Source organism: Vulpes vulpes, chromosome 7 (genome assembly GCF_048418805.1).
Source record: "Vulpes vulpes isolate BD-2025 chromosome 7, VulVul3, whole genome shotgun sequence".
Classification (NCBI taxonomy): domain Eukaryota; kingdom Metazoa; phylum Chordata; class Mammalia; order Carnivora; family Canidae; genus Vulpes; species Vulpes vulpes.
Genome location: NC_132786.1, coordinates 88479006 through 88495789, shown reverse-complemented (window position 1 = coordinate 88495789; position 16784 = coordinate 88479006). Strand labels below are relative to the sequence as shown.

Sequence of the window (16784 nt, the reverse complement as noted above, 5' to 3'; positions counted from 1 at the left end):
GAGGAAAATAAAGTACACAAATACATTCTATAGGACCCTAAATAACTACTAAAACTGAGCTGTAAATTTAGATCTGAGCTTCCTCCTGCCAAAGGAAAATAGAAAAAATGATGAGGTACAGAATTCACGATGGCCCCGAGAGAAAGGGGGTATTACCACCTCAGGAGCAACAAAATATTTTCAGTTCATACAAGAGCAATAAGAAACCAGAAGACCTAAGTGGGACTTGACTTGGGGGAAACTGTGTAACATAGTAGACAATGTCTGAGTAATTCCCTCAGATAAATGTCATAGTGTATTCCACACCACAGTTTCTCACAGAGTTATTCAGTCAAGCTGAAAAACCATTCAGGGCAGGCAATCTGTGCAGGAGTGAGGCAATGAGATAGAAACATGCTTTGATAGAATGGCCGGATCTAGTAATGAATCCCAGAACATCTAGGTGAACAAATAGCATGTTCTGGCAATGACTCTCCAAGCAAAACCAGCGTAAGGAGCAGGATGATGCAACAGTTCACACACACTTCAGAAGTTCTGAGAAAGTTTTCATGGGCTTTTTATTACTATGCAAACTGTGCTTCAGTCCACTATCATGATGCTCATAGGTAAAGTATATGCCAGTCTTTTATCATTCTCCAAATGGCATAGCAAGGCAGAGAAAATGTAGGTTGCTATTACTTAAATAAATAAATAAATAAATACACACACACACACACACACACACACACATATGGCTTTTGGCTTTTACATCAGGAAGGTCTAGTATATATACTTTCTATTATATAACTGGTGGTAGAGAAGATTTATGAATTCACACCCATAATGATTTCTTAACTAATTTAAAAAGCAATGTGTGAAAGGCATGTTCCTAAATAGGACATCTCAAAAGTGGACATTAAACAGTCCTTGAATGGGTGGAAATTAATGTTAATTATTGAACAGGGTAGAAGAACACAGAAGTTCATTAAAAAAAAAAAGACATATGTAAGGAACAGTACTCGTCAGGTCTGGAAAGCAATGTAAAAATCGATGTAAATTTAATTGAGCTTCACTGAAGTGTATTTGTTTTCTATGCATTCATATCGGTGCATCCTCATGGCATATTCACAAGAGTCCTCAGTAAGGTACAAAGTGGAATATTCAGAAAATGCCAATTAGACCAAATACATATCTGCATGCTACTTTTCCACTGCAAAAGAGTCAGACGAAATGTAGCTCTCAAAAAAGAATCTCTAGTTGTGCAAAGACAACATAAATATGGCTGTGCTTTAATTTAAACTCTCTATATAGTCACAAGAAGTTACGACTGTAACATGAACCGAAGGAGGAAAAAGTAAGGACCATTTGTTACTAATTAAAAAACAGGGGATTAGAAAAAAGATGGCTATGGGAAATAGGGAACAGTTGTTCTCCCAACATGGACCTCTCACCCTGCTGATTTTGTGGTTTTTAAAACTATAAAAGTGGGAAAACTGGAAAAATGACAAAATGACTACCAAAATATAAACAGAATATCCTATATGCTTTTTAAAATAATATTTTCTAATTTGGAGATATAAAACTGGATTTGCTAAGGAAAAAAGCTAATATTTCCACATTTTGGTTCCTCCTCCTACACATATATAACAAACACATATTGGATCTAATGCAGCTCCACGCAATGCAGTAACAAGGTTCCAGTTCTTTGATTCTAATTGCAATCAACTGCAATAAATCAGCAGATGAGGCAGGTGGTTAAAGTTATACAACTTTAACCAACTAAGATTGCTAAAGTTAAAAAAATATCATTGTGGTCACTTTAAGCTACCTAGCTTCATCAAGCAGAGCTACAAAAGCAGCAGGTTAGCAGGTTTCTGGCAAAGCATAATTGGTGCTGAGCAACAGACTGTGTACATGAGCAGAAACATTGCGTAAAACTCACATTACTGGCTTACCCACACCATATGTGCATTTTGGATGGAAACAGGGGCAGCTCTCATACACCTCACATAGTTTGGCCTTCCTGACTAGGATGAATGAACATTATGTTTCAGTGTGCTAGTTAACCCCAGTAGAAACCAGAAAACGCCAGAATTATGACCTTCCCATTATAATTTTTTTCCAGTGAAAATGAAATTAGGACAAAGATGTAGTAGTAACAAAAATAGAGAAATTTGAAGTTTCAGAAAAGATCTTTACAAACTCTGATAAGCATGCCTCAAGTTAATTCATCTTGCCAGTGTTTCAGGCAATCAATAACCTATGCTAATCTGACTGTCAAATATAAAAGTCAAAGGTTCATAGATTTACAAAAATAATAAAGTGATTTAATTGTTCTTTACCAGTGGCCCACGACCGACCATATAAGCAAGAGCAAGAGCCTAGTTTCTGCAGTCTGACAATTTACCAGCAGAGATTACTGGACTATTCCTTTCTAACAAGCATAAAAGCTTGATTAATCAATGCCTAAAATTTTCATTATGCAGCAGATCCCCACCTTCCCGTCCATCACCACCCCCTCACCACCATCACAAGAGTCATATAAAGGTTGGCATTTGGTGGCCCAATCCCAATTCACTTTCCAAAGTGGTGAAGAGCCAAGACTATTGAGGAAGAAAAAAATCTCAGAAACCACATCTAACATACTTATTTCATTGAGAATTGAACTTGAAGAGAACGTTAGCATCATCCCAGATGATCCATTTGGTAAGCAAGGGAGTCCCCCAAAATGTACTTTTCACTATATTATACAGTGCGATAATTCAAATGAAAATAAAGATGAGAGAAATGCACTCTACAAAATCTTCCCAAAAGGTATCTTGTATAGGAGGATAAACACATTAAAAAATTAAGTTTACCATTTAAATGACATAATCCAACTGTGCTTTGCTTCCTAGTAAATCAGAAATATGAAAAGGTTTTATATTAGGGAAAACAAAAAACAAAGATCCTTACTCTCATCCGATAAAATTATACTCTAATATACTAATTATTATAAAGGAAAAAATTAATTATATTTAACTAAGTGCCTCAATATCATAGATATAAAGAAAAACCAAAGTTTTTAGACAAATACATGTTTAAATTGATAGCCCACAGTATATTTGGGGGGTGCGGGGAACATGACTTTATAGCTGATACAATGACATTGACAGGTTGATCAACGAGAAAAGTTTGGGCTGTGTGATTTCCAATGAGATGTGAAGAATAACCTCCAAGTCACCTCACTCTTCTCCCTGCTGGAAAGGCCCCTGGGTGAGAGGACAGATGTTTTGACAAATCGTGATCAGATGTGGTGCTCTGTGATCAACTAATTAAGGGATCTTAAATATAAATGAGCCAAGGCAAAAACGTCCCAACATACCTCCTAAAGATCATCCTCAATAGCTTGCTCCATTGTTTTTACTGCCATATAAAATAGTTCTTCTATTAAAGTAAAATCTGCCCTGAGTGAATACATCGTTTCCTCATCACCAACCTCACTAGCATGTAAAATATACACTCATTACAGACAAATTGGAAAATAAGAATACTGGAAAAAATGATTTAACCCATACAGCTATCATCCCAGAGGCAACTACCCTTAATGCTTTTATGTACCACATCATCTTTTTCTGTACAGTTTTCACATAACACCAATATACAATTTTGTATCTCATATTTTTAACTGAAAGTATGAAGCCAAGAGTTTTTATGTTTTATTGAAAACCAATCATAAATTGCATTTAAGAAAACTGAAAAATATCCCACTGAATGAACTGCCATCTTTTTTTTGCACGTAAAACTTCTTGGGGATTGAAAAGATTATTTTTTTAGAACAGAATCCTCGAAGTGGAATTACTGTCAAAATATATTAATGTCTTTATGGCTCTTGATACTTATTGCCAAAATGCTTTCCAAAAATGGTTGTACCAATTTAAACGGCCTTCAGTATCAATACCCATTATACCAGTATTTGGACTACGAATATCTTGAGAATAAACAGTTTCATAATCATCTTTATAATCCCAACACTTTAATAAAATTAGATACTATGTTATACTAGAAAATTCTAAAAGCTGAAATTCTGACATCCCGTAGAGGGAGGGATGTTTGCTATGCTTAAAATTCTTCTGGAGAATCCCTCCCTCCAGTTCCCCTTCTCCTGCACCACATGACCCTGATTCTTCTCTACACAGAGCATAGTCTCTAATGGGATCATCTTAGTCCCCTTTTAAGAAATGGCAACCAAAGTATTTATCATAATGGAATTCACAAAGCTCAAGGATATTTTCATTCATTTTAATGACTATCTGAAGTAAAAACAAGGAAATTAGTCCCTGCAGAGTCTGAAGGCTCCTCTGCTCTGTTAAAAAACTTAAGGGAAGCATAAAAACAAGTTAGAAGAAAAGTGGACATGTTTCATTTATATGTGCATTCCATGCCTTTCTAAATAAACAAAAAAACCTTTTGTTTCCTAAATTACTCAGCTGTGAATTCCACAGGTAACTCAACTATTTTCATTTTTTAATTCTTTTTTTTAATAATAAATTTATTTTTTATTGGTGTTCAATTTGCCAACATACAGAATAACACCCAGTGCTCATCCCGTCAAGTGCCCCCCTCAGTGCCCGCCACCCAATCACCCCCACCCCCCGCCCTCCTCCCCTTCCAACACCCCTAGTTCGCTTCCCAGAGTTAGGAGTCTCTCATGTTCTGTCTCCCTTTCTGATATTTCCTACCCATTTCTTCTCCCTGCCCCTCTATTCCCTTACACTATTATTTATATTCCCCAAATGAATGAGACCATATCATGTTTGTCTCAACTATTTTCAAATACATAAGTTAAAAAAACACAAATTGAAATTCAGTATACTTGATTGAGAAGTATGCTTGAAATGAGCTGAACAAAGTCCCCCAGATATTTACTTTACTTTCCAGGGATTCTAGTATTCTGTACTTAACAATTTTAGCAAGCATTTTGTTGTTGCTACCTCAATTCCTGTTTTGCAATTGTTGTCTAATAAATTTCCTAGCACATATTGGCTGTAAGATAGTTTTAGGTCGTCATTAAGAAATTTATATTAAATATGCAATAAGCTACTTTGGTTAACAGAAGCTGGGGGGGATATTAGTGTCACAGTTTATTATTATAAATAATTTTTGTGTCTTCTGTCAGCATAACCACAGTAGTATCTCAATACCACCAGCTGATAATAATCTTTATAAATCCTACTTTGCAGCTATACCATCTGTTAGTTATTATTTTATATGTGTCTCCATATGCATATGTGAATTAGTTGTCACTCAAGACAAATATACAAATAGAATTGTGGTTTTGTGGGGAGATTTTTATTGGCTTGTTTTTGTGTTTGTGATCTTAAGGCCAGTAAACTAAATAAATAAACATATTCCTCGGTCTTGGAAACCAAAATGCAGATTTAAAAATAATTTTTGTAGTACAAATAAAAGAAATTCAAACTCAATACACACTTAATCTAAAAGTATCTACTAAAAGTTGGTTGAAATTAATTGTTGCCAAAATTGGATATAATTTTTAAAAATATGGGAATGTCCATATTTATAGTTCTGGAAATACACCTACAAAACCAAAAAAGAATAGGCCCACTAGTGTATTAGCAGCTAATATGGTCCCAGTTTTCACAATACAAAACAGTTTCCATGACTGATGATTTGAAAATAATGACTAATTACCTGCTTACTTGTAATGTTTATTCCCTGAAAAGATGAGTCATAATGGCAAAAACTCAAAACACGGCCCCTCATGAATCTGTGGGTCTATTCCCCCGAGCTGTACGTAACAGGCTCCTAGACTGGCAGAAGGCGGTGGCAACATCATTACAACCCATGACCAAAATTCACACAGAAAGGCAACAAGAAAAAAAAAGAAGGAACAGAAGGAGATAGATAATCCTCCAATTGGAATTAGTTCCAAATTATAACTCTTCCCCAAGTACCAGTGTCTAATGACTTTCATTTCAATAAGCCCGAACAGAGGCCATGCTCTACACACCAAAACATCATGAATTTTCTTAAAAGTTACCAGTGGCTCTTAAAACATAGACTATATATGTTACAGCACAATGTGAGAGTAACCACATTTGAGGACTAGATGGTTCAGTATTTCCTTAAGTTATCCTGTTTCAGGTGATGATACTTTGGGATCATATAGAGGGAGTGCCAAGGTAGAAAGAGTAGTAACTACTTGAAGTCATCATTGAGAGAAACCCTAAAATATTTAGGGAAGAGGACTGCAGAAGACAAGTACACTGAGAAACTATGTTTTTCTGAAAAGAATGTCGTATTATTTCCAGTTCACAAAGTAAAAAGTCCCACTAATCACTTAATACAAATAAACACCCTGCCTTTCATAGTCTTTTGTGTAAACATCGGAAGATATCTCAGAATCCAACTCTGTAAAGTGAACTTATTTGATGTCCAAACCAGATCTATTTTTGCACATTATATTCTGCCTAGATGCTAGAATTTCCATGATGTCGGGTGAGTGCTCTATTTGGAGGGTGAACACATTTTTAAAGTATATTTGGGCTATGAAGTATAAGGAAAAATATCACAGACTACTTAAAATATTTTAACTGCCATCAAAACTACAGTGTGGCTCAGGCCACAGTTACATTCATTTCTTAACCCTTTATCATCTGTCATTGAGATTCCTGTGTGGAAAGTCATTTCTACCATGATTTGCCTCTGTATTTCCAAATTGTTCTCGCCCCCCAAGTTTTTATTAAAATGTTCTTATTGAAGGATTTCATTAAGGAATTTCACATATAGGAATTAGTTACATAAATAGTAAGACAAATTTTTTAATGGTCCAATGCTCACCTAGTGCCAGAAGCCTCTCTTCACTCTCCTTCCCTAATGAAATCTCTAATCTTTGTATTTATGGACTTTAAGGAACTTATTTATTTCATTTTACATTATAGTGACTTGTGGAGCTTTCTAATTTTTCCATGAATAGATTGAGAATTTCTGCTTATATAGCTAAGAGTTGTATGTATATTTACATCCTCTCCATCCCAGGTCTAACAATTCCTTGGGAATAGCAGACAATCTCATAAACCTATTTTGATATACTAAGAGCCACCTTATCCAAAGTGTTCTTAGAAAAGGGAATTATACTTTGGCAATATAAAGTGTTTTTACGTATTATTGAATCCATACTAATTTATCAAACATATTCTCATTACAAGTAATATTTCAACATTTCTTATATAGCCATTAAAAACTAAAATAATGAGAATCTTTTCTGCTTGGTACAAGAGTTCCAATTTCTTAATCAGATGTCTATCTTTTTTTTTTTTTAACTAATTGAAGTCATTACAATTTTCCTTGCTAATGTAGTAAGAATATCAAAATAATAAATTAATAGACTTTTATGGTAACTCCTATGAAAAAAGAAAACTTCTTAAAGTGATAAAAAGAAAAAAAAAAACCCTATGTGTTTATAGTGTAAGGGGAAAAAGAGGATTTAATGAAGAGACTCCCAAGACAGCATTTGCAGAGGACGGCTTATTTGTTCATTTATCCATCCCAGAATCATTGACAGTGCACCCTTGTCATACCACATGAGTCTGATAGTATGTAAGTGGGTGAAGTAGTTGACTAGGCTATAGGATAAGTACAGTATAAGTATAGTATAGTATAAGGTATAGGCTTCACCTTCCAAGAGTTGACACTATATGAAGTCATAAAAGACAACACAAGTAGTTCAAGGACACTGGCATTATTTCTGGCTGGGAGCACAGAGAAAAGAGTTAACCAAGGAGGTGCCATTTGGATGGCATTTTAGCTTTAAGCTTTATTCTGCACGTTTCAAGGCATGTGGGGGACCCTGAAGTGACAAAACCTGCTGTTGGTTTTCAGAAAGGGATTTAGGAAAGAAACCACTTCATCTAATAACAGTTAGTAAACAGACGAAGACCTAGTTGGAGAATGAGAAACCAGACTTGGAAGATACTTATGAGATAGAATCAAGAAGACTTGATCGACTTGATAAAGAGGCTGAGGAGAATGAGTCAAAATGACATGTTGAGGCCTTTAACTTGGCAGGCAGATGATGACATTATGGGAAATCTAGATTATCACTAACAGGGATTTACTGAGCACCTTCCATGTAACAGACACTTTTCCAGGCCCACAAGAGTCTGTTTTTGTTCCGGCCAGGGGAGGCAGATAGTAAACAAACAAATAATCTGAGAAGTAATCAGTTTGTTGGAGGAAATAAAACAGGGTTATCTGACAGTGACTGGGGGGAAAAGACACTATCGCTGATGTAGTCATAAAAAGTGACATTTGAACTAAGACCTAAATGACCCTCCAGTAACAAAGGGATAGCTAGTGCAAAGGCTGAGGTGGGAAGGAGCTTAACGTGACCAAGGGACAGAACAGTAGCCGGGAAATCGAGCTGGGGCTTGGGTGTATGGAGAGAAAGGAGATGGGAGAGCACGTATTGCTCCTGGTAGCCCACTGTAAGACATAGCATTTATCCTAGTTACACTGGTCAGCTGGCAAGTTTTCAGCTGAGGAGTGATAGGCTGTGATTCGTATTGCCATCAGCGGTGTGAAGAATGGACTTATGGGAGAAGAATGGGGTGGAGGTGGCAGCTCAGACCAGGGTTCTAACAGTCCAGTGCTGAGGGGTGTGTGTGTCAGATTCCAGATGTAGAGGGGGAGGTGACCAGTGTTACTGATGGGCTGCATGGGGTATGAGGAGGAGAGGAGCTAGGATACCTCAGGGGTTTTGATTCTAAACTGTCTAGAGGGTGTGGTGCTGTTACACAGAGATGGTGAAAACCTGAGGAGAGAGAACCTTCAGGGCGTGAGGGCTGGGAATGGACAATTATTTGGTCACATAAAGGCTGAACTGCCTAGAAACTTGTAAGTGTAATGGCACATGGGCAGTTCTGGAGCTCAGGGGAGAGGTCTCATGGAGATATACTTGGGAAGTCATCTGCCTCTTCACAGAATATAAAACCATGGGACTGTATTCATTCATTCACTTAACAAATCTTTTCAACTGCCTATTCTGTGCTAGGCTTTAGGGCTAAACCAAAACAGGCCAAGTCCCTGACCTCTTTCTAGTTGTTTGCAGCAATACCCTCCTATGCTAGAAGTAGGGTGTGTAACATGTAGAAAGTTCCAAAATTCACCCAGTTTGTACCCTAATAATTAACATTCCCCCTAAATCTTAAAAATTATTATTTTAGCAATTACATAATGTTGGTATGTTTCTACATAGTACACGGAAGTATCTGAATTACATTTTGAAGTCGCCACAAGGAAGAAATAATTTTCTCACACAGAAAACAACAAAGGCCCTGGTCTTTCTACCAAACAATGTCAAGGAGTACACTTTGATGCTGAAAACAGCAACCTAAGTTCTGAATAGGTTATTTTCAAACTGTTCTCTATAGGTTCACACATCATCTATTTAGTCCAATGTATTAGAAAATAATCACTCAATTAAAAAAATGTTCAAATGTTTCAACTTAGGTGCTCTTTTCCTCTTTTTTTCAAAAGAAAGTTTCCATTTCCAGCATTGGAAAAAGCTTATCACTGGCAAAATCCCTGCTTGCGCTCCTATCCCTGACTTGCAGCAGATCGCCTGTGTTCTTTGTCCTAGGCACCTGTCTACATGGCAAGAGGAGAAGTTACTATTGATCCTCAAAGGAATCTATAATCATCCTGACTTTAGCCAAAGGGACTTACTGAGTTTCACTTACCTCCAAAGGTTGGCTGCCTTCTGCTTCTGAAGTTTTACCTTTGGCTGCCACTTCTTGCTCAGGGGCTGCATCTCCTATGAAGCAAAAAACAAAAACAAAAACAAAACCTTTAGCATACCACTGAGGCCAAATCATCTTCTATTTGTTTAAAATATCTTTTGTTACTACACGTTTCACATTATGGAAGCAATTACTATTTCCTTTGGTGCAAAACAAGTTAATCTTTTAAGAATGATAATTTTAGAAAGGTTCCAGAAATCATAGATACATATCCGTATACACAGCCTAAACCAGAGATATATCCTGCTTTTAAAGAGGTTTACTCTGGAAAAATCAAGTGAATTAACATTTTGTAAATCAAGTCATGTTTCAAATAAACTGGGAAAGTTTATGGTTTAAGGAAGATAAGGCAAGTTATTTTCAAATTAAAAGCCTTTATAACTATCCTCCAAGTTAGTTTTTTAAATAAGATTTACTCATTATAAGTGTTTACTTGTGTGTCTACAGATTTGCCTCAGAGTAGGTACGTATATTTGCATGTAATAATTAACCAAATGTCAAACAATCTTTATAGAAGGGAGAACAATGAACAAATTCATAAATTAGCCTTTGGTTAATATTGATTCCTAAGGCTGATGCCTGGGTTGGTCATATTACTAAATGAAGTTGATAACTATGCTGACTCCAAGGACCTAGGAGAGATACAAGTATAGGTAAGTATAAGCATAATTTAATTAATTAACGAACTATTTTAATTTATTGGCTATCACTAATGATCTGTGATTTACACATGGTAGGTAAAGAAACAATTAATGAGAAGTTGGTTTAGTAATTTGTAAACTGCACTACCCACAAAATTAAGCCAGCTCAGGAATGTTCACAACAGGGAAGATTACAAAATTCATAGATGATGATTTGGCCAACACTAAAGGTTAGGAATTTGTTAATAAGGAAGGTCATAAGTCCTGACTGGAGATAACAAAGTATGCAAGTCCTGGCTGAGCTTAACTTTTCTTATGAAACACAAAAGTTTAGCATACCATTGGTGATAATCAAGGAAGAGCCTTATTGAAATTTTAAAGAAGTAAATAAACCTGTTAAATTATAAAATCACGAAAAATATGGGGTGCCTCGGTGGCTTACTTGGTTAAGGGTCAAATCTTGATTTTGGCTCAGGTCATGATCTCAGGGGTGTAAGATTGAGCCATGCATGCTTTGGGCTCCATGTGGGTGTGGCACTTGTTTACAATATTCTCTCTCTCTCCCCTGCTCTCTCTCTAAAATAAATAAATAAGTTGTTAAAAGATGAAATAAAAAATAAAATGCAAGCACATCAATGCATATTCCAGCTTATAAGCTCTGTTCTCAGCTAGGTGCAACATTATTTATCACTGGGCAAGACCTACCACATAATAGGCGTTCAATAAATACTAGCTAAATAAATTAGTGAACTTCTCTTTATAGTTTCTAATCCATAAAACTAAGATAAAATATTAAATGATACGTAATAAAAGCTGTATTACAGCATACAGTTAATGTCCTTCTAAAACATATCTGTTAAACCTAAAAGACAACTAATATTAAGTACCACTAGATGTATTGCTTCTAGAGATCCCCAACTGTGGCATAACTTACTAGATTTCAAAAACAGTTAATGATTGATAAGGGGAAAAAATCATACCAAAACAAAAGCATTAAGAACTTTCAGGTTATGTCTATAGGCTAATAAAGTTAATAACTGTTAAGTGAAAAACTAAATCACATTAATTTTGTGACCTAGCACATCAAACTACTTTGATTGATTTTTCAAGTGATTGTTTAAACTGACCATTTATTTGCCTATCTAAGGAAACCCTACTTTTCAGAAGGGACAAGATCATCAACCCCCAGTTTACTGGTGGCCAAACCAATGCAAGGTGAGTTTAGCAACATGAGGCCACAGCAGCATAAGTAGCTGAGGTAATAATGTAAGGCTCTGTACATGGAGGTCAGAGTATGTTCAAAAACGCCCATGCCCAATGCTTACAATATATATTGTCCAATATGAAAGGTCATTTACTCGGGAGTTTTTACCTTTTTAAAATGATTATTGCCCTATCCCATAGCCACACAAACATTATATTTGGCTAAAATCATTCAACACAAAGTCGGCGCTTACTTGGCCATTTTCTGACTTCAAGCTGTGTGTCTGTACAAAGCTTTGTCCATGTCTCCATTGCTTGAATAACCAGAAAGGTTATCAGCCGGTGTTCCTGACATCACACAACACATCTGCCTGGAAGCAATTGTAGAATCGCTATTTACTGAAATGCCATGTCTGGCGATGACTCAGATAGGACAATAACTGATTACAAGGAAAAATGCCATCTGCAAGATTATTCTCTATAAACAAAGCCACAAAATGAAAACTGCACAGACCACAAACAGAGAAGAACAGGTCACAATGAAATATAATTTTTGAAGGTTTTTTTCTTCCCACTGAAGAATTATTTTATCATGCGAAAAACTGAGTTCTTTTCTCTAATTTTTTAAAACCCACATAGAAGTTGAAACACTTCAACAATAAATAAAGATGTATGGACAAATATGAAATAAAGTACTTTAGTTTTCAAATTGTAAGTTAACTCGATACACTGGATAGATTAAGAATTTTCATTTGCAAGTCAGCTGTTTAAAAAGAACAACAAACACAACCAATGTGTTCACAGGACTTGACATCTCATAAAGCTTTTCTTTACAGCACCACATTTAATTCTCACTATGGTGCAGTAAGACATCTTCCCCATCCACCTCCACTTCCCAATTTACAGAGTGAACTCCCAGGGGCAGAGGCACTCAAGTGACTTGCCCTAGGTCTCCCAGGTAGACGGCTGTCACAGTGGGAGCAGAACCTAGTCTTCTCACATCTCTAGGGACTATCTGGCTTGGTAGAAGGTTCCAAAGGATGAGGGCTGAAGAGGGAGGAATCAAATCTGAGTTAGAGAACAGTGAAGAGAAAGGCCCAAGGATCCGAAAGGGAGCTCTGAATGCGGGATCTTGTGCTGGTCCAACCCTCTGGGCCCCTAGACACTTTCCTCTACTCCTTTTATTTTCCATAAGCCCCACAGATTATCTGTTCTCTTCCCTTTCCACTGATGATGCCAAACAGTTCTGACCAGAGCAAGCCTCTGTCCTTCCTTCCCATCCTTCAAAGCAAATACAGTCCCCTTGACACTTTTCCAGCAGCTTGTAAGGCTAGACACAATTTAACAATCCCTCTTATATTACAACCATGTAATCTTCTTAGCTTCAAATGTAGTTTTTATTTAAAGTAAATAATAAAGGCTACATATACATGCTAAGGATGCTCTTTCAGAACTTAAAGAGCTGAAGTGAAAAGTCATTCATATTTTAGAGACTGGCAAATTTTGCCAGTAGAGTGCTAGATAGGAAGCATTTTATAGACTTCATGGGCCTTATGGTTTCAGTCACAAAACTCTCAACACTACCTTTGTGGCTGAGAACAGTCAAAAACAATATATAAACTAATGAATATGGCTGTGTTCCAATAAAATTTATTTACAAAAACAAGTTTCAGGCTGTAGTTTCCTGACCTCTGTTTGTTTGTTTTTATTAAGTAATCACTATGCCTAACATGGGGCTCAAACTCATGACCCTGAGATCAAGAGTTGCTTGCTTTACCAAGTGAGCCAGCCAAGTGCCCCTCCCGATCCCTATTCTAGAGACTATATGTATTCTTCCTTTTAGAGGATAAAAGGCTGAGTTATGTTTGAGTTATATGAGGAAACAAGCAAGGGATGGCCATTAGAGTATCATTATGATCCTATCCTACTGTGTGAATTGGGTCAATGGAGGAGAGAAATGGTGGTGAAGAGTAAGCACTCAGTATAAGAGAAGGAGAAAAGGAGAGAAATCCCCAGTGATGGGAGAGGAACCCCAATGCCTATCTGAGTTACCCAGAGGAGACTTGTTATGGCAGGAGAGGAGGTAGGGTAAGCCTCACTCCGTAGGCTCCTTCAATGTGGTAAAAGCTCTACTATCATTAACCCAAGGCCTCCCTGTACTCTCTAATCAATGGCTTGGTAATCTGGGGGGCTTTGCACTCATGATTCTTCCCCTTCTCTTGAAAATGGGAGGACCTTAGGCAGCATATGGCTCTGTCTGCTCTGACCATCCACAGGGACCTCCTCCCACCTGGGAAAGCCTACCCCAGCCCAGCATGGTCTGTAACTGGATGGTGCTCAATCTAATTCTGGGGTTCAGAATCCATTTGGTCTTTGATGGAAGCCACATTCTTCAACACCAGCTTAATAGACAATAAAAATGAGAACTTGGTCTCTATTTGGTAGGGCTGTTTTCTACCTAAATTGATTAGATCTTATCTGGAAAAGAGGGGTGTTACTATTGGCAGGCCCTAGGGTCTAACACAGGAGTGGGAATGGGCTGATATGGACAGGGCTGGAGCCTACCTAAGTATGAAAAGCTGTGAATACATAAAACTGTTTTAAGTCAGAAGAATTATATAGAACTGCGTATCTCAGAATACAGTCTATAAAACACTAGTTTTGAGGGATTCACATGGAAAAAAGATTTCTATGGTCAAAAGCATGAGAAAAATCTGCAGAATGCATTCCCTTCCAGTTGACTTCCAATGCACTTAAACATATTAAAGGCTCAGAGAAATTCTTCAGTAAAGAAAATTCAGGGGCACCCAGATGGCTAAGTTGGTTAAGCATCTGACTTGATTTCAGCTCAGGTCATGATCTCAGGGTGTTAAGATCGAGTCCCACATTAGGCTTCATGCTCAGTATAGAGCCTGCTTAAGATTCTCCCTCTCCCTCTGCCCCTCCCCACACTCTCTCCCCCTCTAGAAAGAAAGGAAGGAAGGAAGGAAGGAAGGAAGGAAGGAAGGAAGGAAGGAAACTTAAAAATTCTTTTTCATGGTGATCCCTAGGGGCTCAGTGGTTTAGCGCTGCCTTTGGCCCAGGCCATGATCCTGGAGACCTGGGATCGAGTCCCAGGTCAGACTCCCTGCATGGAGCCTGCTTCTCCCTCTGCCTGTGTCTCTGCCTCTCTCTCTCTCTCTCTCTCTCTCTCTCTTTCTCTCTCGGTCTCTCATGAATAAATAAATAAAATCTTTAAAAAAATAAAACTCTTTTTCACAATATATTTGACTATGGAGCATTTTATTCACCTGATACCTCTTAAACAACTTGCAGAGGTCCATGAACACACTATGAGAAATGCTGATAGAACATTTCTGAAGTTAAAATTGATTATGAAATATATTTTTCTTACCCGATTCTTCAGAAGACCCTCAAAATTGTCAAATCTGTTATTCAGCTTTTGAACATTCATTTCCCACACTGCTAACCTACACTTATGTTCCTTTAGCTATCCTTTCACAATGCCCTATCAATTCATTCAATGGCATTTGGGGTGGACAAGCAGTATGGGACTGCATTCTACTACATAATTCTGATTCCAGAACAGCTGATAATCCATGGAGGGGGACAGGACAGCCAGGCACCTTGAAGACACAGGAGAAAGCCTCAGTGGTCAGAAATATCTCCCCCACATATTCCCCAATTAGAAATTCATTAGGGTTAATGAGCTCCTCTTTTAAAATGCAAATACCCTCTGGTAGTGTTTGCTTATTAGTTATTCACCAAGTGAAGTAGTGGAAAGAACAGTGGAATGGCCACTCCATTAACTCCTTTTCTTTCTTCAGTCACACACTCATTATACAAGGCAGGCTGGCACTGTGGCAAGGGAATGGCTTTGGAATCTGACAGAACTCAACCCAAATCCTTTACCAAATCCATGACCTTGGGCAAGTCACTCAGAACCTCAACTTCCTCATCCGAAAAATGGGAATAATGATACATAATGAGGCTACTATGAAGACTGAATGGAGAAAACATGTTAAAGGGCAGGGAAGGAGGGAGAGGAATTGGGGCAAGATAAAGCTTCCGTCTTAAGTGCTGATGTCATCAACCCACTGTCCTTGTCATGGGGCTGTTGCTGGTTCCCTTGCTAAGGAGAGAGGACAGGAGGGCCCTCACGTGTCATCTCATTGAGGGCTCTTGGCAGCATTGTGAGGTAGGCTTTATTATAGCCACATAAGAATGGCAGGCCTGCTGTTGGGATCCAAGTCCGCTGACAATGCCAAGTCATTACATAATCTCATGCTGCTTCCCATTACTTATCAAAACTTGAGTTATCCAACTTATTCAATACACTTTGAATTGGAGTCCCCTCCAGCTCAGTTTAGTTTTCCATCCCACATTTTCCAATACTATCCATTTTACTCCCCATTTTCCCCTCTAACAAAGAAAGGAAGGAGACAGAAAACAGAAGTACTAATTGCTGACGATATGCCCTGCCCAGGAGCCTGATGCTGGCAAGTCAGGATTTTGATGACAATTGTTAGAACCCCACGAGCCAAGAACAGGAACAATGAAGTTAGCAAACAAAAATGGGAAAAGGTTTGAACTGACAAGGGATGAAAGAAAAGCAAATTAAAATGACACCAAGAACATGTTAAATTAGTACACCAAAATTATGACACTGCAGGTTCACTAACGATGGACTACCACTAATGCAATGGCATCATTCTGACAATGAAATTGCACTCAATCAACATCTGTTGATTTGACTGTGGCAGGTATGGCAAGGGGGTGGGGGCGGTAAATAAGAAAGACAGTTCTAGCCACATACTCACTAAGAGTTTATAAAAAGAAGGAATTATAAGTGAATGTTAAAATGAAAAAAAATTAAGGGCTCAATAGAACAAACAGTCCACTTTTTATATTAGTGTGGATCTTAATTTTAATACATATTTCTATACAATTGTTAGGCATCGCGTTAGATTTGATTTTCCGACTGCTGTTAAAATGGCACAGCTAAAACCCTGCTTATTACTCTAAAAGCTTAAGGGCACAATGAATACTGAAACATGTTTACTCAGGAAAGTAGGAATATCAGCAAATCCAACTGGGGTCAGACCCACTGATCAGTCTACCGGCCTGCTCTTAATTAACTTGTCATAGGATTCCACAG

The 16784-nt window shown here is 37.6% G+C and overlaps 1 protein-coding gene across 10 annotated transcripts in view; it reads right to left on the bottom strand.

Annotated features, from left to right (window-relative positions):
- Window positions 1–16784, bottom strand: part of UMAD1 (UBAP1-MVB12-associated (UMA) domain containing 1) — a 254545-nt gene that overhangs the window by 95633 nt on the left and 142128 nt on the right. For 8 of the 10 annotated variants that reach the window (XM_072764397.1, XM_026003822.2, XM_026003824.2 and 5 more), the window contains one exon: window positions 9723–9796. In XM_072764397.1, the coding sequence (XP_072620498.1) occupies window positions 9723–9796 (74 nt within the window). Of the gene's footprint in view, window positions 1–9722; window positions 9797–11880; window positions 11998–16784 lie in introns of all 10 variants that reach the window. The other 2 variants (XM_072764401.1, XM_072764400.1) reach the window with 1 other exon arrangement.